General features: G+C 39.0%; 1 protein-coding gene across 2 annotated transcripts in view; it reads right to left on the reverse strand.

Annotated features, from left to right (window-relative positions):
• Nucleotides 1–26,283, reverse strand: part of fndc3a (fibronectin type III domain containing 3A) — a 99,513-nt gene that overhangs the window by 70,512 nt on the left and 2,718 nt on the right. For both annotated transcript variants that reach the window (XM_007236717.4, XM_007236718.4), the window contains exon 2: nucleotides 12,353–12,479. In XM_007236717.4, the coding sequence (XP_007236779.3) occupies nucleotides 12,353–12,463 (111 nt within the window). In that variant the 5' untranslated portion in view covers nucleotides 12,464–12,479. The remainder of the gene's footprint in view (nucleotides 1–12,352; nucleotides 12,480–26,283) is intronic.

Raw genomic sequence — 26,283 nt, forward strand, 5'->3', positions numbered from 1 at the left:
CATTAGAATCTGTGCTACATTGGAGACATAAACAGAAAAGTCATTAAAACATCCCCAGTTTAGAGGACAACCTGCTCCTACATTTTGCCTGTTTGTCAATGAAGAACCATTACAGTTTGGGCAGTATCTTCTTTTTTCATACAGTCATATCAGTTCAAAATATTACTGCGGTATATGAGAGTGGAGAGTAGCAAACGCTTTGCAAATAGTGCAGAGCCCCACTTTTTTCATGTCTTCTATTTATTTATATACAAAGTGTCTTTGATTTTACCAAATTAACAACCTCTGGAATATAACCAAGAGGAAGATCAAACCAAGCTGAACTGTGGCATAAAGTTATCCAAAAGCAGTGTGTAAGACTGGTGGAGGAGAGCATGCCAAAATGCATGAAAACTGTAATTAAAAACCAGGGTTATTCCACCAAATATTGATTTCTGAAGTTGTTTTCTTTGCATTATTTGAAGTCTGAAAGCTCTGCATATTTTTGTTATTTCAGTCATTTCTCATTTTCTGCAAATAAATGCAGAAATGTTTTCCATGGTGTTTGTTCTGTAGGCCACCTCCTAATCTAGCATCTGCTTAGCTAGCTCCACCACATATCCACTAAGTATCAGACAGTTCAGTGCAGCTTCTTTTAAAAACTGACATGAGTATGGAGAATGAAAACTTGTCTAAAAGAGAGCAAGGTGGAGCACATGTTCTCAGAACTAGGCTAGGAAAAGTTTGCTAACAGGCTAAACACCACAGAATAGAGCAAGGGCGTAGGAGCGGGCTTGATATTTGGGGGGGGGGGGGCATTTGCCAATATGAACCCAAGCCCACCCTATAGTTTCCTAGAACAACATTTGTGGAAATTACTTTTAATCGCAAATAATCATATTTTACTGTTTTTTTTATTTATTATTAGTTAACATCCAAGTAAAGGTTTTTACAAGGGCTTTACAACCTAAACATGTTACTCCATGTTACAGTTACTGTTGTTAGAAAAAAGTATGCATGCAATGTCTGAATTACATACATATGAAAAAATGATCAGTTATAACCTAATATTTAAAATAATATAACAGATTTGGTTATTATTATCATTTATATTATTATTATGTACTGGCATGTCATTTCTGTTGTATAATAACATTTTCTCCACTCTTAAAAAAAACTTTGGGTCCTGCGCTTTTTTTTTTTTTTACTGAGAGCTCTTCTTAAGATTTTATGTTTCATAGAGATTTTTATAAACATCAGGACATGTGTTCTTACTGTGAACTACAAATGAACAGAAGTCACGTTACAGCAGTGTTTCTCAACCCAGTTCCTGCATATTGTACTGCATATTAACACTGTTCTGCATATTCTAGAGCTTGCTCTGCTTTAAAGTTAGTGGTGGTATGATGTGTCTAATACACTGCTGGATATACATGATTAATTTAGGCTTCATAGGGGGCTAAAGGATTTTAACAGGTAAACTCTGGCTTCTAGCTAACTAGTTAGCTAAATGAATGTTTGTTTATTATAGCTCACAGTAAGTCCTGTAATACTAAATGAATAAACAGTTTGAAAATGTAATAGTGATTAGCTGATCAGGTACAGGTCAAGTTGAACATTACATATATAGTTTTGTTTTTTCTTTAACCTCGACTTCAAATCTAGCTAATTCCAAAGTTCAACTAACTCACTAACACAGCTGCAGTTTATTAATCACAGTGGGTTTAATCTGTGGGCTGATTCAGAGACATGTATTTTTAACCAGCCATCAGAAACATATCATCACAGTTTACGTGGTTAGCCTATCGTTACCTTTCTTTTAGAAAAATCTCCGTATATCCAGATCTGTTTTAAAATCAGCTGAAGCTGCTGCAGCCCGGTCCCGCTGCTAAATCTCACAGCGAGGAGATCTCTCCTCCGCGCCGCAAAACCAGCAAGCTGATTGGCTGTTTCTACTGAGAAGCGGGACTTAATACCTGAACCGGCTCTGTGATTGGTCCGGTCTGTCTCCTCATTAATAGCACAGCTGATCTGAGCGAAACAGTATAATTTTTGGGGGGGACAAATCCACCTGTTTCAAATATGTCCCACCCATCCCCCCCGGTTCCTACGCCAATGGAATAGAGTTAACCTAGGAAACCACCTCATATCTGAGAGCATAAAATTGAGCAGACGGGTCTTTGTTGTGTTTCTGGCTGTTTCAAGGCACACCTTGCAGACCGGTCCCTAAGATTTACTTTGTTCATTCGGAGATACCGAGGTATACAGTTACTACTATTAGCGCATTTTTTTGCACTATGAGGCGTGCTGGATTATAAGGCACATTATGTGACACTAGTAAGGAACAGGGGTGTCGCCATGTTTTCCTTCTAATTCATCAGGTTTCGCCGCTGGGTGGCTAAGTTAAGTAAACAAAACTGTAATTCTATATAAAAATAAATGAATAAACAAATAAAAAAAATAATTTAAAGTCAAATGTGTTTTCTATCCAGAAATTTGGGTGAGTAAAGCGCTTCCGTTAATTTACAGTAAGCTTAGATTTGCAGATTTCCACTAAGACTACTACAAGTGCTCCGGTAAGCCAGGGCGATTTTAGCAAGCGGTTTGTCCGGTGTAGCTTGTTTTAACATGGTGAACGCTTAGGCTACAGGCCGATAACACTCACCTCTGAATGGCGAAAGAGCTAGCGCGATTAACGGGTAATGCTAATGCTGCTCCAGCAGTGCTAGTCATGGTTAGAAGCAGGTTACAGGCCAAGAATATTTACCTCTGAATGCCAAAAGAGCTAGCGCGATTAACAGGCAATGCTAATGCTGCTCCAGCAGTGCTAGCCGGGGTTAGAAGAAGTTACAGCTGAGAATACTCACATCTGAATGTCAAAAGAGTTAGCGGCTAAAGCTAATACTGCTCTAGTCTCAAGTCTTTATACTGAAGAACTAAACTGAAACTTCTGTATAACGCTGTGCTTCAGTGAAGTGGCTTTACTGCTTCCTACAACCTGACTGGCAAAATTCATAATCTGGTGCACCTAATGTATAAGATGAACTGATTATTTTGGGGAAAATTAAAGCATTTTTAGTGCACTTTATAGTGCAAAAAATACGGCATATAGACTCAACCCTTCACGACCGAATTGTGAAAAAAAAAAACGTCTTTATATTTTACCGCATCGCTAAACTTTAACACAGATTGCTCTTTAAACGACAACCCCCTTTTTAACCTTTTGTTTAAAACTAATTTTCAGGCTAATAATAACAGAACTCCACACTTTGGGTTGAATCCATTTTGGCTGCATGAATGACGGCCATATGAAACTGCCTGCACTATTGTACAAACACAGCAATAAGCAGCACAGCCCACTGGGTGCCAGTGGCGAGAAGCGAGGTGAGGGAGTTAAGCAGCGAAGGCAAAGCTCAAGCAGGAGAGTATCAGAGCGTCACTGTGGGGTGTATTGACTTACACAGCGAAGCGCCCATGAAATCAATCTGACTGGTGGCAACCGGGGATGACTGTTCTCTAAACAGGCCTCTCTCTGGTGTGCTAGGACGGAGACAAGGGTGGGTGGTAGTGTAAGGCCAATAAAGCCTTATGCATTTAGTGGCTGCGTCTTCAGCATGACTCACTGTTCAAACACTCCAGCTCTTCACCTAGTTGCTCCTTTTCCATTTGGTCATCTCACAGAGCCAGTTTTTGGAAAAATAGTGGGCAAGGGAAACATTGATACTCGTGTTGTGCTGATGTTGAGCTGTGATTAGAACTAAACTTTCCCATCCAAAAACTGAGGTCACTACTAATTCATCAATTAACATAAAAAGCAGAACACGTGTTCGTTCTTAAGTACCTGAAAGATCTCATTTCCTTTTATGAGCAATCACATTACTTAAATCATAGGGTGTGGGATTCTTAGGAGTTGCCAGATTTCAGAAAAAACTCTTCTAAAAAGTCTGAAAATTCAGTGGTTTAGTGTAGCTTATGATATTAAATGGTTACTTTAGAAAAAGGCTCCAATTCTACGTGTTCATGGATACACAGAACTATGAAAAAGATAAAGAAATGCTGGTGCTTCCATGTGATTGTGGATGGAGAAGCAGACTATGTCAGTGTTTCAGGCTGTATTTGTGTCTATGTTACCTTCTGGCTCAATCCACCGCGTGTTACCAGTCAGGTATACAAATTGCAGTGTTATTCAGGAGTATCAGTTTAGTTCTCCAGCACTGGGGCTGGAGTAGCAGTAGCATTAGCATTAACTGCTAACCGCTACTTCACCATTCAAAATCACCAGCTGTAGCATGCTCATAACCCCGTCTAGCACTGCTGGAGTAGCATTAGCATTACCCGCTTACCACGCTTACTATTTTCCCGTTCAAAGGGGAGTATTATCGGCCTGTAGCCTGCTCCTAAACCCAGCTAGCACTGCTGAAGCGGTTAGCCGCTAATGCTAATGCCTTTGTAATCTAAGCTAACTGTTAATAAACGGAAGCACCTTACTTACCCAAATAAACAGCTTTTAGAAGAGAAATCTCTGTAGATTGACATCTAGCGCACGTTTGACTTTAAACGAAAATCTTATTTTATTAATCTTGTTTACTTAGCTTAGCATTACTTAACTTAGTCAACTAACCCCACACCACCACCCAGCAGCTAGACCTGCTGAATTAAATGTTCCTTATAGAGTCTCTTAAAATGCGCCTTATAATACGGTGCGCCTTATCTAAGAAAAAAGACTAGAAAATAAACGTTGATTGATACTGCACCTTATTATACGGTTTGCCTTATAGTGTAAAATATACGGTATTAGTAGATCTGAGCATAGACATTTTTTTTAATCAGTAAGCAGTTTTGACCAAAGGACATTGGCTCCACCTGTTCAGGCTCCACCCGTTTCACAGTCTTTAGGCCTCCCAAAGTTTTTCCCCTTGCCATGGTCACATATAGCTCGCTCACTTTTTATTTTTTACTTATTTAAACATTTTATGTATTATTTCTGGATTTCCAGAAACTGCAAGATAAACATAGCTAGAAAAACAAAAAAAAAAGGTGAAAATAAAAAAAATCGAGCTGTGTGAAATGCATTTCTTAAGCCGAGACCTGCTAACAGTAGGAGAAACAGTCCATTGATGATTAAGATCACTTAATCACCGAATCCACATGAGAACACAGACACACTATAGAGCCTCAATCACGTCTCGGCAAGCACAAAAGCTGACTTTCAGAAGCAGTTTGCGTTTTGTAGCATGTTATAAGACAATAAAAGAAACAGGCCAGGTCTACTGAAAGCCATTATGCGAATGCAACCATATCCTTTCGGTGTTATCAGCATGCTCTCGGTGACGAGTGAGAACGTGGCACGGTGAATAGGAAGTACTGTTATTTGAGACATTTTTCTCAACCCTCAGCCATTTTCTATTTTATTAGTCATTACACACGCCAAAAGAGAACCAGACGAAGGAGAACATATTGCTATGGAAACGCTGCTTAGTTCAGCAGTGGCCGACAGAACGTGTAGCAGTGGCTTTAGGGGCTTGAGGGGGCTGGGGGTAAGGGGAAAGATTAATGTCCGCTTCTGTCATTCTGTGATTTGAGAAGGCACAGGTCTGGCTCAGCGTCCATAACTCAGGTGCTATTGTAGGTCGCGACACATGAATTCACTCTGGTCTCAGGTCTGGCGATGGCTACTCTATCAGCAGAATGACATTCCCAGCAGCAGTGGTGCAGCCTCAGTGTCAGGGCAATGTAGAAGAATAAAACAGAAAGAAAAGAAGAAGTTGACCAAGAAGATAGAGAGGAAGAACAATCAGAACTTACTCTATCCACCACAGTGTCATGCATCCATGATAGCTCTATAATCAACAATCATAATCTACAACCTAGCTCAGAATAACAGTTAGTTTCGGGGCTACTACACCTAAAGCCTGTTGAAGTAAACCGCACCGTGGTTAAACCACCCACAACATTGTTGGGACGAGCCACTGTGCCTGTTCACATCAGGGGTTAAACCTGTCTTAGGTCAACTGTTATTTGTCAGTACTGGAGCTCTAAATATCGTTTATTGAAAAACAAAAATCTGGGAAAATATGCCCCTTAGGCCCCTTAAGGGCCAATTATTGTTGTTTTGCTGAGATATACAGTATATCGTCGAAAAAAAAATTGGCATTTAAATTTTTTCTAATATCAAGCCGCCCTAATTTCAACTTCATGCTAAGCTCCACTACGGTTACTTCTAGCTGACGTAACAGAATTTGCAGCCATTATTCAGCTCTCCAAGGTCGTTGCATTAGCAGTAGTTTGAAAACAAGCCGTGGCTGGATTCACTTGACTCAGAAACAGCATACGAGAGCATGTGCTCACCCTCCCAGCTTCTGATGTTATTAGTGCAAGTGGGCCAAGGCCTGACTCAAGAGTTCTCCTGGGTGGCCAGAATGTAGAACAGGACCTGTCTGATGGAAAAAGGAATCCTCAAACACAGGCTCGATGAGATCCATTCAGTTACAGGTACACAAAGAAAGGGTGAAAACAGCAGTGCTGAAATAATGCAAAGTCATTTCACTCAACCACAGAGACAGATGGCCACTTCCTACAATTAAAATGAATCACTTAGGAAATGTCTCTGGCGAGGGTTAAATTCAATGCATTTATTCAATGTGTTAATCACGATTAAGTACCGTGAATTACATGATTCATATGAGAGGATTTCTATTAAAGAAGTCAGCTAATTAATCTTTTAATGATAGTACAAAGCCAGAAATAGCAGAGCATAAGCTCAACACATTAATGCTATTGTTGGAACAAATGGAATCACCAAAAAGGGTTTCTTGACTTTTGTGCAGCTTTATAAAATACTGAAGTTTTCTCTAATTTTATATAAGAAAAAACAATATTATTACTATGCATCAGGGGTATTCAATTAGAATTTAGTATGGTCCAGTTAGACAGAATTTCGACAGGCCAAGGTCCGGACCAATTTTTAACTTGCGTTATGATTCAGTGCTATATCCTGTAAGGTTGTTTGAACTATGATGAATAAAATATATAATAATAATAGAAAAATACCTCTGGCCAGATTTTGTTTACATTCCTCACCAGTCTTTCTGTCGTGCTCTGCGTGACTTCAGTTTCCGCCCATTCTCATTTTTTTTTCCCGCCCGTTCTAGGCCTCCTTATAAAGGCGTTTTTTCACGGCCGCGTCCCAATTCAACAGCTGGAGCAGCGGGACCACAACCCTGATAACACGGGTTCGATCCCGCGTAAGGAGCGGTGTGTTTATTTTATTTTTTTTCCTTACCGGGTCTGCACAGATCCGATTGGCAGAGGAGACCATTTGGTGATCTTACGCCACACGTGATTGGTCGTGAGTTTACTGCGCCGCAAAGCACATATGCAATTAAATCCTTCTCAGTAGTTTATTGGTTTGGGTCCGCATTGGACAATATTTGTGTTCGGACGCGGACCTTGGTCCGCCCATTAGTGACCTCTGCTATACATTATCAACATATCAGTGACATAAAACGGTCTTAATATTGTTTATCGATAAAGATAAATAATTTATCGTGCAATATATTTTAGAAAAAGGTTATTGTGACGTGGGGTCTTTTTGCATGGACAATTAATGCCAGATACTTAGTTTAGGAGCTTAGTTTCAACATTGCTTCTGTTACCTCTAGCAAGGCTACAGTGCTCTCAGAACTCGGGATGGAATGCACAAGCTTGGAAAGCTCAAGCTTTTACTAACCCTGAATTTTATAATATATTTTTTTAAGAAAGTAGAGAATGGTTTTATACCCAGCCTATATCAGTTTATTAGTTTGTTTGCTCTGACTGAATCGTTTAATAAGAAGTGACCACAAATTCTAGCGCAAAGTTAATACACTCAGAAGTAATCTACTGTGAACACTGATAGCTACATATTTATAGCTATTTGGAGCACAGCTAACTGGCTAAATTGAAGTCTAAGATCTTTCCCGACAGTTTCACAAGAACCAGCTGCATCTGCTTCACTGGAACTTCATAACTAAGCAATTTATTTGTGTAAAAATGTTCTGGTGTAAAGGTATCCCCTTTACAAAACGGCAAGATAAGGTGTAAGAACATTTGGGTAGATGATTTTGCTTAGTGCTTCTAACCAAAAGCCTAATTCAGATGGGATTTATTCATATGGGCTACTGTGCATGTACTTCTCTACTGGTGTAACTGGTGTTCATTTGTAAATGTATTCCTGTCCGGATGGTTGCTGCACAGCGCGCTCGGAAGAAAGCGCCGCAACTCATATTCGATACCTCAGCTCACAGACACCTTGTGCTATGGACATCACCCTTTGGAGTGATGTGAGGAAAGAGCACCATGTACTGTACCCACCCAGAGAGAGCAAAGCTAATTGTGCTTTCTCAGGGCTCCGATAGCAGATGGCAAGCTACATGAACAGGATTCAAACTGGCGATCTCATGATCACAGTGGCAGCGTTTAGCCTGCTGGATCCTTGGAGCCCCGATATCAATTTTCTTCCCAACGTACACTTAATGCATGCATTAATCATCATAAACTTAAAATTGTTAACACTTATTAGATTTCATTGAAGTGTCCACATGCGCAACTAGACCCTTAAACCCTGTTGTTATCATGCATTGGATGAACCTGCTATTTGATACATTTGTTGTGACATTTAGGGGGGAAAAGCATGGAGATGGCACTAGCAAAATGTCTACATTTAAATAAAAATTATTCTTGTGCTGCTGGGCCACAATAAATTGCACGCTGGAACACCATAGACCTAAATCAGGCAACATTCGGTCTATTTAGACCTTGTGGTTTGCAACAAAACCTGCCCTGCGGCAGACTGCTACAGTGACTGAGCTGCCGAGATAATGAGCTACTGCTGTGATTTTGTTGTGAAAAGATTAAATTTTGGGCTGCAAGTAGCAGCAACAACAAGCACATGTCAACAAAAAATGCTCATCATCCCAAACAAATATGTCTTTTTAAAATCTTTCTGAGCCACCATTCCATTTCTCAACACTTTACTAGTTCTGTAAATTTCAATCTTGGCCCCTCTCAATTCTGTGTACAGCTGGATGCTACTTTAAACAGCCCACAAAGCTACAGACACATAAAATCCAAACAGTTTCAAAGCTGCATATAAACCAGGAACTGCTGGAGGCTGTGCGAAGAAGGCAAATAAATAAAAGGTATAAAGGGCAGCTGTCAGAACCTCCAGGTAGAGCCTTGCAAAAAATAGAGAAGGGGGCAAAATGGATCTGGCAGACCTTTACAATTGGGAGAACAGCTGGGTACCTGGACTATTAGGTAAGTATTGATAAACAGGAGTCTGATTCATCCGAGTCCAGCTCTACTGCACACAAACACGCTAGCAGAGAGAGAGAGAGAGAGAGAGAGAGAGAGAGAACACAATGAGGAGAACAGGGCGGGGGGGGGATGGGGGGTGCACAGGAATGGAAAATGTGAATCACACCTTGCATATTCCACTTTGTTTTCGTAAAAGAGCGCTGATGATGCTGTTAGGCTGTGACTCCTGCACAACGCTGATATTTAGCCTCTCTGGTTTCCGCTCTGTTCTGGCTAGAGACTAATGCACCAGTGGCGCGTTAATACCAAGCAGCACACAGGGCGACGAGTGTTAGGGGGGTGGGGTGGCTGAGTGAGAGTCTAGCAAGAAAGGTCAGGGATGGTGGGGTCAGCCATCGCGGTGCATTCTCATCACTGTGCTCATCCAGCTGCATTGCTCCGTCAAGGCCACAAGTACTCCCCCAGCCCCCCCCCTTCACCACCATCACCACCACAAGTACCCCATGACTGCAGCATCACAGCTTCTTCAACTCTTCCGAGGTCCTCTCACACATTCTGCAAAGACTGTGGGTGGCACAACTTTTTTCCATTCAGTCCCATTTGATATTTTATTGCCACAAGCTGACAACAAACAGCCCCCATTCATCCAACTGTTTTCCCCCCCTGAGGCATGGTTGTGGTAGGCCTGGAGTCTACCAAGAATCACAGGCCACAAGGCGGGAAAACCCCCTGGACAGGGTGCCAGTTCATGACAGGGTGCCACACACATCCAGCAGTCTCACTCACTCAGTCAGTCAGTCAGTCACTTCAGAACAGCTTTTTTTTTTATTTTTTATTTTTTAACCTACCATGAATGCTTCTGGTACATGGAAGGAAATCAGGTACCTGGAGAAAACCCACACAGCATGGAACGAACACGCCATGGGAGGTGAATTGCTCACAACCAGTAAAAAAGAATAGAAAAAATGAGCAAACTATCCTCTGTACCACAAAGCAGGCCCATAACTAGTGACAGTTTACATACAAAAAACTTTAAATATATGTATTTTTTACAGTATGGATGGTTGGTTGGTTGTTGGGGTTTTATTCTCACTTCAGCACATATTTTCACTACATTTGTGTTAAAGGGGTTTGAGGTTTGAGGTTAAGATGCGACAAGATCGTCCCTGGTCTTTTATGTTCTTTTCTTGGTGGTAAGATAGTCTTACATGGTTATAGGCAGGATAGTCGATGGGCATGTGTTTCATAGTTAGCAGGATTTTGCTCCAAGTCTGTGAGCTGATGTTCCGGAGCCGGTGCTCCAAGTGCGCTGGCTGCTTAGCAATGCTGTATCAGCAGCAGTTTGAAAAGAAGCGGTGGCTCACTTCACATGTATCGGAGGAAGCATGTGTTAGTCTTCACCCTCCTGGTGTGTTGGGACATTACTAGTGATAGGGGGAGTCCTAGTGAGGGGGTTGGGTAATTGGCCGTGTAAATTGGGGAGAAAAGAAAGAGATAGAGAGATAGAGATAGACAGACAGATAGACAGAGAAACACATGAGGCTTTGCTGCCAATCTCTGCTGCACAGACCCAGGGTGCAAATTTGATAACATGGCGAATTTTAAATAAATGTTTTGGTTTTATTTCTTTATTTCAATATAAAAGAGGCATTCTCTTTCTACAGCCACTGACATGGACAAAATGCAACATCTGTGCTAAAGTTTGGTCCAAAGGGAAAGGGAAATATGTTGATGGCTTTCCTTCCCTTTACTTGTGGCAACAGATGGCACTGGTGTGCTGATGTGGACCTTCCATTCAGTCATTGTGTTTGTTTTTACTGTGCTCTGCATTTTGTGCATGATGATGCCTTATTATAGGGAAGGAAATAGCAGTGAAAACTTGTAGTAATCTCCATCTAGCAATATGCACTTTTGCATCTGAAGGAGCATACATGCAGCATTTTACAATATTTAATTTATCCCCAGAATGTGTGATATTCATGAACCACAGTTGAGTTTGAAAGCAGATTAGTTAGTTTATACAGTTCATACTCTTTGTTTACTACATACATCTTTAACAGCAACATCATGGCAGAGCTTCCTTTTTCATCACACCAGTCAAGCTAATTACCATAGTGTTCTAATCATTCTGTAAAGCCAAAACATGCAGAACTTCAATACAGCCACCACCACAGACAGATCCATATTTGGTCCAGTAAAAAAAAAAAAAAAAGAAAGAAAAAAAAAGCTATATCTCATTGATACTGTGCTGAGCTAAAAAGAAGAATGAGAAGATTATAGGCTGCCAGGGAGCTTTCCATGATTTAACTAAGCTAGGCAGTTAAAAACCCACAGGTTTTATGAATGAGCCAAGCAGGAGGTGATAAAATTAACAGTGTAGAAGAGAGATGATGAGACAGAAGTAACAAGAATGGAAAGAGTGCCGGCATGAATGCATTTGCATTTTCCAGCTCTTTAAATGCCCAGTGAACCATAAGGGCCGCCTGACCGTGACTGCAGGGGGTTGTAAAGGTAACTGAACACCCAGAAAATTGCCATCACCTGTACTGACCCAGCTTTCCCCCAGGGTCAGTGGGGAACAACGGGAAACGGTGAGGAAATGTTCCTTCAAGCACAGCAATCAAGGCCAAATCAGCACGAACCCACTTCAAGTCCATAGGATGGACATAATCAGCACCAGTCCCATCATGACCACTCACTCCCCAAAGCACAGCCCTGAGATCAAGCAGGATGAGCTGTCACCCACAGCTTTTATTCATTTCATAACACACCTCAATGGCAGTCCTTGGTTCTGACGCACAGCCTGCCTGAAACCGTGACCCTTCTAACCGTCAGACACAGTAGGATACAATAGGTGACACAATAATACAGTACAAACGCAGCTGTACAATGCGGCATGATTGTGTCACAGGTGAAACCAAAGGCAGGTAGTTCTCGATAATGATTAATAATTGAATAATAAAAAGGCTGGAGTTCAAGTGGGCAGCTCTGTTATTTGCTGGTTTGCATTTGAGAGTAAAAACCTTAAATCATAACCACTACTCGTCAAAAAGATCTCCATCAAATAGCATCATACCTGTTGGGCTCCATCTCCATTGACCAAGCTGGGTGGGGGTGGGGAGGTAAGAAGTGGGAGATCTGGGCTGAGTAACTGGCCGGACTCCAGTGGAGGGGTGTGGTCAGCCATGACTCCCTCATTCACACTAGAGAAGGAAGAAAACAAACAGTCATTCATCAAGAAAAACTTTAATAAAAAGACAAGTCTTTGTGCAATCTGCACTCTATGAATTGAGAATTTCCACCAAACACCTTAAAGGTCTCCTTACGCTAAAATCCCCTTTTTCTTGTTCTTGTTGTGTGAAATACAGAAGGTCTCTCTGAGTTGTATATGTATGCTGCATATGAAACTCATTCTCAGCTTTCATTGTCTGCAGTAGCTAGTAAAAGAAAAGCCTCAGAAATACAAGTTGTTAAGAGAGACGTTTCTCGGCTGCGGGGCCGCTCGAGTCTGACGTTAAGTGAAGTTTAAGGGTTAAATTTACCTAGCACTCAGTGCTATATCTTTATAACTAAGGCTCTATCTGACAACACATTTGAGTTTTAGAGCTGTAAAATTGGTTTAAAATTAATGAAAAAAAATGATGAAATTGGACCTTTACCTTTCTAATGTCTGCCACAGCAAAAACATGCCACTGGCCAGATCATTTAGGTGGTGCTAAGCTACTGCACTTTACTGTTTTTGCAACCATACAGATTTTATACAATAAATATTATTTTCAAAAATATCGGATGTCAATATTGGCTCCGTCCCCATACTGTCGCATTCCATTTGTAATTTAACATATACCTTCCATCTTTTTGACAGAGGCCTTCAAGTCTGGACATTGAATTGTTTCCAGTATTGGACTATGTAATCATTGGTAGGTGGGACACCATGTGGCCAATCAATTACATTATCTTCTCCCTTAATTTAAAAAGAACTGTTTTTATTTAAATACATTTTTAGTACTTAAAAAAAACAAAACAAATTTGTTTATTAATCGAATTGTAGACCTGCAACCGGGTGGTTAAAAAAACTCAGGGAATGGGACTCCTGTGTCATGCTGCTTGCCATCAGCATCTGGAGTCTGAGAGAGCACGATTGGAGTTGCTCTGTTTGGGTGGATAGAAGGCACCCTCTCCCTACATAACTTGCAGAGTGATATCAGTGGCAGTTTGAAAAGAGGCGGCGGCTGACTCACACGTATCGGAGGAGACGTGCTAGTCTTCACCCTCCTATTGTTGGGTGCATTTCTAGGGATAGTCATCATCACAATGAGTGGTTTAGATAATAAAAAACTGGCAAACATTGGTGTAGTAGCATTACTCTGTGTTTACATTATCATTACATCAGTGGTATAAAATGGTCTTAAAATGACAATATTGGTCATTACAATTATTTCTGGGATAGTATATCTTAGAGAACTATTGTGCACATTATAGGTCTTTACACACCTGTTGCACCCCCTCGCCTTTCTACTTACTGTAGGAACAGTAAATTAGAAACAGTTTGATAGATTCACAGTATAAAAGTACCATATTTCTGCTTTTGTCATAATGTATCTCCTGAACTGAAATAAAAGCAAGGAAAAAGTGCAGTTCAAGCTCTTGCACAACACATTTACTGCTTCCTGATTGAGTCCAGGTGCACTATCTAAAGACCATAACAAAACTATGTAAATGTGCACCCTCCTCCAGCTCTATGGCACGCAGTTCATTCACCTTATTGAGGCCAGCTGAGTACAATACTGAGTGGGAAGTCAAACTGCAATTAATCTCAAGCGAGGGTAACATTGTGCCTACTTGTTCTTTTTACAGAGTTGTGCGTAAGAGAGAGCTTATTTTAGCCACATTCATTGCACTTACGGGCTGAGGACTGCAGGTGCCATGCAACAATGCAATGAAAAGTTTCTACTGATATATCTGCACAACCACACCCAGTGAGAGTACCTATCCAAAAAATGCAAATAAAATAACATCCATCAGTCAGAGCAGGGAACAGCTGACCACAGGGCACCTCTTTTCCCCTCAAACACTCATCATTCTCATTCCCTCTCTCTAATGCATCAGTCTCACAGTGAGTCATATGCAGGGCACTAAGGAGGAAATGGCACGTGTCCTTGAAACTAATTAGTATCTGGCATATGCGTCGCCTGGACCAATGGTGATCGGCTTAATCAGTCAGCCAGCCCCCTGCTTAAGCTCATACATCAAGTCAAGGGTGATGCTTGCTGGGATTAATCCCTCTAAGATTTAGTTTAACTAACCGCTCTCAACAAGCCACAGAGCTTTCACTGAATCCCCACAATGTCCACGGTTTCCTCGTATAAGATTTGGAAATCTGGAACACTGTTACCGTAGATTAGAACTGACCACACAATTTTATAGGAACTGCTGCCAGCTTAAAGGTCCCAATCCATTGTTTTATCATTCATTTTAAAAATGCCTGTATGTGTGAATAAATTCCATGTGAGCTATTTTCTGTGAAAAAAAAAAAATATTAAAATGCTCCGATGATTCGGTATAACGGCGCTTTAGTTCGTTGAGGAGTGGGAGAGAGAAACATGAGCTCTGGCTCATGAGACCTATTGTATTTCACAAAGAACAAGAAAAAGAGGATTTTAGCGGAAGGAGACCTTTAAACAACCTTTACAACGCGCTGGAAAAGGCAATAGTTTGTCAAAATGGCAAAATTTTTAATTATAACTACCATACATATGATAGTCTGGCTACATGTTTGTATCACATAGCTACAATTTGGCAGGCAATTCACAATTCAGTTTATTCGGTTGTAGATAAGTAACATTTCTCAGAAATTTACTTTAATCATGATAGTAGTGCTATTGTAGTCATAAATCTACTTAGGTAGTGCCACTCAAGTCATGTAAGTAATTTTTTTTTTTTTTTTTTTTGGGAAAGAAAAAAATTCTAAAGCTATATAATTTTATTGAACATTACTATCATTGCCCTGTACACCTTGTTTCTTAAAGTTGAGTAACTGAGTTATTGTTCTGTATTAATTATTTGGTGATTTTTTTTTTGCCCGTTCTGTCCTTATATGACAAATATATTTGGTGCATTTCTAAACATTTTAAAAACAACATTTTGTCTATCAACCCTAAACAGACCGGACTGTTACAGCAAAATGTCCAACCTATGGTGAAAGAAGATCTGCTAAGTAATTTTTAACTTAACATTAAAAAAAAAATGACAGCACATTAATTAGAAAGGGGGTTCCATAACTGTGACTACAGATTACTGGTTAAATGAAACTGCAACCTGGAACATCCTGGATCAATCAGTGTGCCACCAGCAGCATAATCTGGAGTCAACAAATACCAGCCAGATCATCTTTCAGCCGAGACTGGAACGCTAAACCGAGAGTCCTGAGAGACTGCCAGTTTGCCAAGTTCAGTGTGACACTATTCTGCAAAAGTGCTTGAAAGTTAAAAAAAAAAAAAAAAAAACACCTTTGCTTTGAACTAAAATAAAAACAAAAAATAGGCACCCAATTTAATTTAATTTGATCACCATTAACTACATATTTCGTTGCCAACTTTCTCATTATATTACTTAATAACATGCAGGAACCAAATCAGCAACTATCTACTAGGTGTAAGAAATTATTGATTTATACAATTGAAGTATTGTGATATTTTGTTTTTGCAATATAGAAAATAAAATGAAATAAAAAAATAAAAAAACAATAAAATACAGTACAGACTTAATAATTATATGTAATTATTAATAATTCCCATGTAAATATTGATGTCTGACCTTGGTGAAAAACAACTAATAAGATCCCTTCATAGATTTTATAACAACATATATAATAGGGAACCTGAATCCTGACCCTTGATTCCTTTTCTGCCAAACCTACCTATAAGTTCCTATGGTGTTTGATAGTATCTTGGCACTCACATTTGTGGTTTGATGACAGCAGATGATCTCTTTAAATAACCTATCCAGTTTGTTGACATTGATGTGGCATCTAATTGCAGTTTTGGAGACTTGGTGACTCCCAGATGCAACTAGTGTCCAACACTAATGCGTAAAGAATGTGCCTCTATTTATCCTTCTAAATGTGAGTGATTTTGGAGATGAACACACTTGCATCATCTTAAAACGTAGGCAGGTTAATTACAGCTGCTCTTCTTTAGGTGCTTAATGACTTATAAGAGGTCAGAAAATATGTGACCAAATGTAACACTGTGCAATAAAGACAATAGAGCAGCAGTGGTGCCACATAAATAAAAATACCAACAACTAAGGGTTGTTCTAAGCCTAGTCCTTGAATACATTTTCCTTATGAGGGAAAATCTCTTATTAGAAAGCTGTATAGTCCAGAGCTTATTGTTTAATTTTACATTTAGAATACAAACATACTTTTCCATATAATTTACTAGAATATTTATTGCACGGTACAACAGCACTGTGTTAGACTCTTTATTAGACAATGTAGGATAAATAATACATAAACACAAAAAAACTAAATATGTAGTAACTTGAGAAATAACTACATTATGTGCAAATAATATCAATTATAACCAGGAACTACCAAATGTATGATCATAAACAGATCTCTGAGCAACAGCAAAACCAGTGCAATACAGGAAAACAGATGATAGTCGTCATAGATAACAGCATATGGATAATGTATTAAACTCTGCAAACTGAGGTTATGACTTATAGCAGCTGTCATCACTTTGTAATGTAATACCTTGCGCACAGTGACAGTAACAAGTTACAGTTCTTGTCCAGATGGGAGATTCGGAGGTAAACAGTAAACAATACTAGATATTAAACTACACATAGTAGACATACAGAAGACTTAAACATATAATATAGTACCAAATATATAGTGATGGTAGAAATTAGAGACCGACCGATATGGGTTTTTCTAAGGCCGATGCCGATACCGATCATTAGTGGTCAGAGTCAGCCGATGGCCGATGTGACCTGCCGATTTTTAGGGCCGATATGCTATCGTATTATACTTATTTGGCATGCTTAAAATCATACTAGTAAGAGGAGGCACAACAGTTGTAAACTTCACACAATTTATTGAAAATAAGGTTAGCATTTTATAGTGACTTTAATGTTACTATATCACTATATGTTAATAAAAAAAATATTAATTTTATTTAGATTGTATTATCCATAACATTTTATTTTATTCATTATATAACATATGTTCTATATACACTATATATTCATGTTTATAGTAGATATATTATGTTGGCTATTATATAAAATTTACTGTAGGGGCCTACTAATTAACAAATGTATGACTTGTTGCAGTCTGTTAGTCTATTAATTATTCATTTTAATATGTTTAACAGAGTGCAAGAAGACTTCCATAATGTGACAACTTTAGATAGTTACTCCAAAACGGCAAAGCTCATTTCTTCTTCAACTCCATGCAGTTGAAAACGAATGGACATGGGAGGACAATGTTATAAAATGTTCATATTAGGGCTGCAGCTATTATTTTACAAAAATGGGTGACGTTTAAATTAAGAATAAAATTATAAATAATGCAAAAACAGACAGGTGCTGTAATTTAAATATAGCTTTATCTGTTTTTTTTTCTTCTTCAAATGAGCTCCTTAGCCAGAGAAACGCGTCTCATCAGCTGTACTGGAGGTTCGGTGCGTGAGCGGAAAATGAGTTGAGAAAGCTGAAGAGCGCGGACTTTATAGGTTCAGGATAAAATGAGCTTTTATCAGAAAAGTCTGGAGGGGGTTCTAAAGTAGAACACGACAAAACAGAAAATTCTGCTCATCGTTTCATTTAATATCTAACAGCGCAAACCGCTTTAAACGGGTGAGTTTTACAGCAGAACAGCAGGAGGCGGCATGATTTAATGTCTGTTTGTAGTGAAGGAAAAAGAGATGTTTTATTTTAACTCCATTATTTTAGAAACTATTTGTTTTATTAATTTGTTTACAATAAAGCTTATTTATATATAAGGAGAAGTACAGTCCTCTAATAATCCTGACTAACCAGTAATTATTATTTCAGCGCAGCTGATGCTGCGAATATCCTTAAACAGTTTTAGTCCTGCCCTTTTTCATTTCGTCTAAAAATAATTTAAATACTGAAAATATCAAGTGTTAATTTGATTTTATTTACTTAGATTTTCGTTTCTGAAGAAGAGACGTCAGTTATTTTATACTAGAGCTTATAGATAGGGCTTGCCTTGCATAGTCAGGGCGCATTCCAAATGCACTCCTGCCATCAACGCTAAGCATAGTTTCGTTTGGAGAGAAATGCTACAACACCGATGCAGTTGAAATTCTATTCTTTTTCAGTAAATGAAGCAACATCACAGATTACTAATCATGAGAGAAAATATAGACTTTGGGACACTGGATTGTAAAAATGGATGCCTTACCCGTTGAAAGTCTTGCTCACTCTTGAAACCTTGCGCTGCATTCCAAGTAGCTGCCCGCAGATGTGCCGGATTAAAATCGGCGCGGCCAAATAAGAAAATCGGCCGATGCCGATTGATAAAAAAATAACAAAAATCGTCCGATTAAATCGGCCGGCCGATCGATCGGTCGGCCTCTAGTAGAAATATCCAAACAGTAACATGCTGTAAGTGTATAAAGTATAAGAAGGGTAAATTGAGGGTTGTCAGGAATCTGTCTCTGCTGCCACTGGAAAGATGTTGCAATAAACATGAGGATTTTAATGCCTGTTTTTTGGCTTAGACCTGTCAAAATAATTGTTATTGACTTATCATTTTTTCTGACTCTAATATTTTTAGTATTTTTTGCACTATAAGGCACACATGAAATTCCAAAAATCATTAGTGTCCCCTTTAAGCCGCTAACCATGCTAAGAGCTAGAATTTCTGCCGTTCAGCGGTGAGTATTATCGTTCTGTAGCCTGCTGCTAACCCCAGCTAGCACTGATGGAGCAGCATTAGCATTACCCGCTAAAGACTAGGTCTTTCACCGGTTAGAAGTGAGTATTATGGGCCTGTAACCTGCTCCTAACCCCGGCTAGCACTGATAGAGCAGCATTAGCATTTCCAGCTAATCATGCTAAGTGCTAGCTCTTTTGTCTCTTTTGTCGAGACGAGTATATCAGCCTGTAACCTGCGTGTTTACTGTGTTAAAACAAGCTGCATGGGCAAAGCGTTAGCTAATATCACTCTGACTTATCAGAACTCTCAGGATTCCTCAGGGTTTCTTGGCTAGCGCTAACGGTTAGCTGACATTGATAATATTGCTGCACCCAGCTATAAAGAAAATCTGGAAATCTAAGCTTACTGTAAATAAACAGAAGCGCTTTACTCACCAAAATAAACAGTTTTGAGGAGAGAAATCTGTGTAGATTAACATTCAGTACTCATTTGACTTTTTTTTTTAAGAATAAGAAAAGTTTTGTTTACTTAACTTAGCTCTACAGGTCTTGCCATCCAGCTGCAAGACCTACTGAATTACATGGACACTTAATTACATGACACCCCTGTGCCTTACTAGTGTCACATAATGCACTTTATAATCCAATGTGCCTTGGATGTGGATGTGAAAATAGACGTTTATTGATAGTGCGCCTTATAATCCAGCGTGCCTTATAGTGTGAAAAATATGTCAATAGGACCAATTACCATAAATGAGCTTGTATGTCAACTTTTTTAAGACAGCAGATGGTCAAGTGTGGAAGATTATCTGTCAAGAATAAAAAAATAAATAAAAAAAACTACAAATCTACAGAATTCTGTATAAAGAAGGCTACAGTAATGAAAAGGGCCACCTGAGACAAAACTGTGAGTAATTAAACTTCTCAGTGTCTCTCCCAGGCCGGGGTACAGGTGACGCAAGCAGTGGAGCACAGCCTGAATATCCAAATCTGCCCTCCAAGGGCCAAGAGGCCACAGAGTGAACATGACTTCTTATTAGGACTTGTGAAAAGAAGAGGGGAGGCAATGACAGCCCCTCGTTGAGGGAGCCGGCTCATGTGCTGTGTCTCTGAGTCAGCTGCAATTATTTCAAGTGGCAATGACATGAATGCTCTCCCAACCCCTGTTTGGTCACACACGCAAGGGTCCTCATAGCGTCCTTATAGTACCCTTGCCCCACAGCTCTCACACAACACCGCAATTACGCTGTGATACAGACACATCTGGGGAGCAGAAGGCCAGGAAGAAAGTCACCGGGAAAGAAATGAAAGAATATATATAAGATTATGGTCAAGTGTTACAAAGTACAGAGAGTGGCAATGGTCAACAGCGTGTATGTACTGTGTACCTGTGTTTGTATACTGCTGCAAAATTGCTAACAGAACTGAGCTGCTTCAAAGTATAGCGTGAGCACTGCATTCAGTCCTGAAATACAGCAGCTTTAGCCCACCCAGACTGGGACTGCTGGCATTTTTTTCAGGGGGGAAAACACTCTGTACTGGTAAGTACGTACATGTGTATGATTTCAAACCAGGAATATTTAACATCATCATTTTTTTTCCCCAGCCACAAAAAAATTAAAAATACTATGGCAACTATAGAGCTACTTTTGATTTGATTAGATGTTTCATTGGGGAAAACCCATGTTCTGTTTTGGACTGCCCAAGGCTTCATTCTGTTCCTTTATTCTGAATTCCATGCATTTTTGCTTTCCTCACAGTGTTTTCTGTCAGCCAACCTTTTATTTTCAATCTCCAGACTATTTTAGTAATAACTCTGAATTATCATTCTGCAACCTTTGACTCAATGTTTTGTAGGACTGCAACGATTAGTCAATATAACTGAAAATTGTGATTATTTAAATTTGTCGATTACAAATTTTATTGTCGACTAATTGTTAATTCGTAACAGGACCGCATTCCACAAAGTTCTATACAGGCTCACTCACACAGTTTACACTCAACTTGGTCTGTTTTCTAAAACTGCCAGATTAGATAATAGTATCTACTCACTAAATATCTGTACTCTCCATGTTTAAACAGCATCTGGACATTTAAATGCCTTTTAAATCTCATGTTTAGCTGTTTTTCTGTTGTTTTTAGAGATGGAGGACATGGAAGAAATAATCGTTGACAAATTGGAAAAATTATTATCAGATTAGTCGACTATCAAAATAATCATTAGATGCAGCCCTACTGTTTTGTCAGTTATCACATCCACACAATGTAATTTACAGTTTCAACTAAACTTACATTCTAGAAATCTCATCAGCCATGACAATCAATACCAGTCGTTCAAATGACAAAGAAAAACTACCAAAAACTCCCCCTAAAAATGTCTCTTAATTACTTAGAATAAATTATTATTCTCCTTTGGTTCTTCTTTCTGTGCAAGTGTGAAATAATCAGGAATACCCCATATCCACTCACCAAACATTACAGTCACAGGTTTTACTCAGACAGGATTAGTTAGTTAGTTTCATGTGAAGTTGGGGAAATGTAATTATTAACAAAGTTTTCATTGATTTTAGTCATGTTTGAATACACAGTTTTCACATGTCATAGGTCAGACGTTTTCACTGTGCACACCCATGTCAGTAAATATTCTGACGCCTTTTACCTTCTGTAAAACAAGACCACTTCAGTTTCTGAATCAGTTTCTCTGATTTTGCTATTTTTAGGTTTATGTTTGAGTAAAATAACATTGTTGTTTTATTCTATAAACTACGGACAACATTTCTCCCAAATTCCAAATAAAATTGTAATTTAGAGCATTTATTTGCAGAAAATGAGAAATATCTGAAATTTCAGACCTCAAATAATGCAAAGAAAAACAAATTCATATTCCTAAAGTTTTAAGAGTTCAGAAATCAATCTTTGGTGGAATAACCCTGGTTTTTAATCACAGTTTTCATGCATCTTGGCATGTTCTCCTCCACCAGTCTTTCACACTGCTTTTGGATAACTTTATACCACTCCTAGTGCAAAATTTCAAGTAGTTCACGCTTGGAAAAGTTTGTAATTCCAAAGCGAGTAAAAATAACACAAAATTAGTGTTTAGTTATTAGTGACAAAGTAAACCCAGTAGTAATCAAAGCCTTAATTTAAAGTCTTAATGTGTAAAATTGTATATACTCCTAACAGTAAAGAAAGTCACAAACCTATATAAAAGCCCATTCATGTACAAAAAATAAAAATAAATAAATAAGATAAAATAAAAATACCATGATATACCCTAAAACTGTCAGAAACTTGAAAAATACCGTGATATATATTTTTGGTCACACCGTCCAGCACTAATCCCTAGTGAAATCTCACAGCTCTCTATTTTCTGCATGTAGTTAATATGTTTGTTTTACAGGTTAGGATGCAGGAATAAAACCGAATACATCCAATTACCACCACTGATGAAACCCCGTGCACTTCCTTGATCTGATTCAACACTGCAAAGAAAATGGAAAGAAACACTGTAACTGGGCTAATGGGTCCACCCAGGCGCAGAACGGTATGGCCCGGCCTTAGTTACCATCTGGCCCTGCAGTAGAAAATAAGCCAAAGCGAGACAGACGAAGAAAAGAATATGAGAAGGAAACAAAAATTGACCATCTATAAGCTCAAAAGTCAAATATATTATTTTATGGTCTACAAAAATCCCATTCCTTACGTTTCCCCCATTTAGCCAAGACTAATTCCACTTAATATACACAGAGAGATCTGTGCCGAAGGGGCTCTGCTCCAAACGGCACAGCAATATCTTATAAGTCCAGAAAAGACTCCTTTATGAGATATAGCCTAACCATTTAAAACTTTGATTTACTAAGATATGCCTCAGCAGTATTTTTTTTTTTTTTACCATGGAATCTAAGGAAGCCTAACAATTCTGCGCTATTAACAGATTTCGTTTTTTTGTCTGAACATCTTTAGATTTCGGTTTCAGTGATTAAATCTTGGGCGCTTTTCCGTTTTGCAGTACTTGGTTTCAGTAGCTTTTTCAGTCATTTTGTTTTGTACATCTGGCCCATATCACATCCCCGAAAAGAGAACATCCTCTCAGTTTCTGCGGTTTTTACACATTGAACCAGAGTAGTCTGAATATATACATAACGCATTGTTGAACCGGACATTTTTGGCTCTACACCAGTGGGCCTCATACAACTCACACAGGACTTCTTTTATTAATCAAATTTTTACAAAGTAAATATAGCAGAACCTTAAAAAAGTCTGGTACATCTTTTTGTCTTCTGTACTCTATTTACGAAATCTCTTTAATTTAAAAAAAAAATTTCTCTTCTTCCTGTCTGCTTTTGCTCTCTTTATATTTTGGTCTGCAACCATGACAGAAGAGCTCTGACTGACTGGCTTGTTTTTAACCCATCCTATATAATGCAGAGAAAGAGCAGCCTCTAATCAAAACATGTACACAGCATTGCAGTCAGTTTCAGACTTTGGTGTGAAGAAAATAATTTATATATGTGAAGATAACAAAACTGTATATAGCTCCTTCTTAGAGGAATATTAAACAATACTACTTTAACTTCTCTGATGTGTAATTGTGTAATTTACATGTATAAGTAATATGGTAAATTTCAATGATTTTCAAATTGTTCTTTAGATTTACTCTGATAGTACTCAGGCAAACTCATACTAAATGGGCCAAAAGAAAATATAACTGTCAGTTTAGGAGCATGTCGAGAAACACAAGGCTATGATGAATAGGCTGTTACCACCTCCACCACCATGACATTACATAATTTAAAACAGTCCACACTTGCAGTCTGTGATGCTCAGTTGCGTCATATCAGCCCAAATTCTGCAGTACTAGGCCAGCTCATACTTCACAGCCATTTCAGGTTACAAACAGTCCTTCAGATAAACTGCAGGAAACGGCACTAAACCAATCTCTAACACACATACCACAATGTGAACCATTTTTACAGGTTTTTAATATAGTATACTGTTTTAGCAATTAATAGCCACATAAGTTATGTCATGGAAATACAAGTTAAAGGTCTCCTTTCACTAAAATTTTTAGGTCTCTTCTTGTTGTATATGCATGCTGCACATGAAACGGTTCTTTAACCCCATTGTCTGCATTAGCTAAGAAAAGAAAATACTCAGAAAAAAACGACTGGATCAGAAAAAGCAACAACTCGCCCAACTTGGCACGGGATCGCCCACAGAGCTGAACCTGGGCTGCAGCAGTGCAGACACAGTCTCATCAGCTAAAGAGCTTACAGCTCTGTTTACACCAGCTTGTTAATGTTAGCTATCTTGTGTAACTAACTATAAGTTTACATCGGATCTCCGGTGGATTCCGCATTTTACTGAGACCTTAAATGTACACTAGGAAAGCACGGTTTGACAATGCCGCAGGGAGAGCAGCGCCACTGAGCAGTACGACCAGCAGTCGCCACTCACCCCGCGGCCGAGTGCCGCTGCCTACACCTCAGGCGAGCTACGCTGCTCACCCCGCGGCCAAGCGACGCAGAGAATCTGATGTTAAGTTAAGTTTAGGACTTCATTTTTCCTAGCACTCAGTGCTATATCTTCACAACTAAGGCTGTATCTCTGAAAACATTTTTATCCTTGGAGTTTTAGAGCTGTAAAATTGACAGTGGGGCTTTTTCTGCTGCAGTGCTGTTAGCCATTTAGAGGCGATATAAGCAAGAGCCGAAATCCTGTCTTTCTTCAGAGACCACTAATCCAGTGAACTAAAGCAGGGTTATACAGAAACACCGGAGCAATTTTTTTCACAAAAAAAAAAACGGCTGACATGGCATTCGTTCATAAAAGAGATCACAAATAGACATTTTAATATGAACAAAAAAAACAATGGAATGAGATGGAAATACTTAAAGTATTTCCAGGTCAGCTATGATTTAAGATTCCTAGATCAAGATTACAAAAGACAATCTCTATTTTGTGTGTTAAATGTTGAATTACACACACTACACTGATTTGTATAGGATGCACAGAGATGCTTAGTTTTGATTACAGGCAATAGTTGCCTTGATTGAGCAGATTGACCGGAGGGCTCTATAAATGTTCATACACTATACTGAAACTTTGCTGAAACTGCAGATGCAACAACACAGAGGGTAGAACGATCCAGAAGTGTATTATGTACACATGCTAAAAAACTATATATTAATAAAATACAAAGTCTGGTGCAGTACTGCTTAAACATGAGCTCTTCTGGATTCAATACATCAAATATTTGATTCAAACTTAAGTTAAATCTAAATATCTTATCAACAGTAATTTCTGAAAGTAAATGCAGACATTATTCCCATGTTTTGCATCCCTATTTGAAACTGTTGCACCAGGTATTGATTTTGACTAAACACTAAATGATAGACAACAAAGTATGTCTACACAGGAGGCTAGAAGCTAGTAACTTAGCATTGCATATAAAACCAGCCCAAGCTGCCGTTCGCTCTTCCCATTCCTAGTTAGCCTGACTTTTCATCAAGAGCTCAAGCCCCAACAAATCACATCAGCACAGGCCCATGCGAGGTTGGGCATCATTAATCTCACTTCTGCAGACGTGGCGGCGCAAGTGAAGTTCTCATCACTATTTGGCAACAGGCCAAATCTCGGCCTACTGATATAGAGGAGGATTAAATGCAACCTAATCTGCTGTGGAAACACAAAAGCTTGCTACTCTACACACAATGTGCACCCTCAAAAGAAACAAATGGACACTGTGTTGGTTAGAGCACAAGTATGTGACAAAACGGTGAGGCATTACACCGGCAATGCAGACGGACACAAAGGCCTGCAATGTCTACAGCAGGGATCACCAATTCTAGAAGGTCAAAGACTAACATAGTTTGGTGATTGTCCTGCTCAAATACCAGATTTAACCTGTGAGTTAATTACCAGTTTCAGTAGGTGTGCTTGAGAAAAGAAATCACCAGACTGACAAATCAATAACCTCTGGTCTACAGCATGATTCACTCCTCTTGGAAAGATCTAAACAGTGACACCAACAGAAATTGCTAAAGCTCCTCCAGTAAAACTGCTTTGAAACACTGACGTTAATTTCGGCCTCAC

This window comes from Astyanax mexicanus, chromosome 18 (genome assembly GCF_023375975.1).
Source record: "Astyanax mexicanus isolate ESR-SI-001 chromosome 18, AstMex3_surface, whole genome shotgun sequence".
Lineage (NCBI taxonomy): Eukaryota > Metazoa > Chordata > Actinopteri > Characiformes > Acestrorhamphidae > Astyanax > Astyanax mexicanus.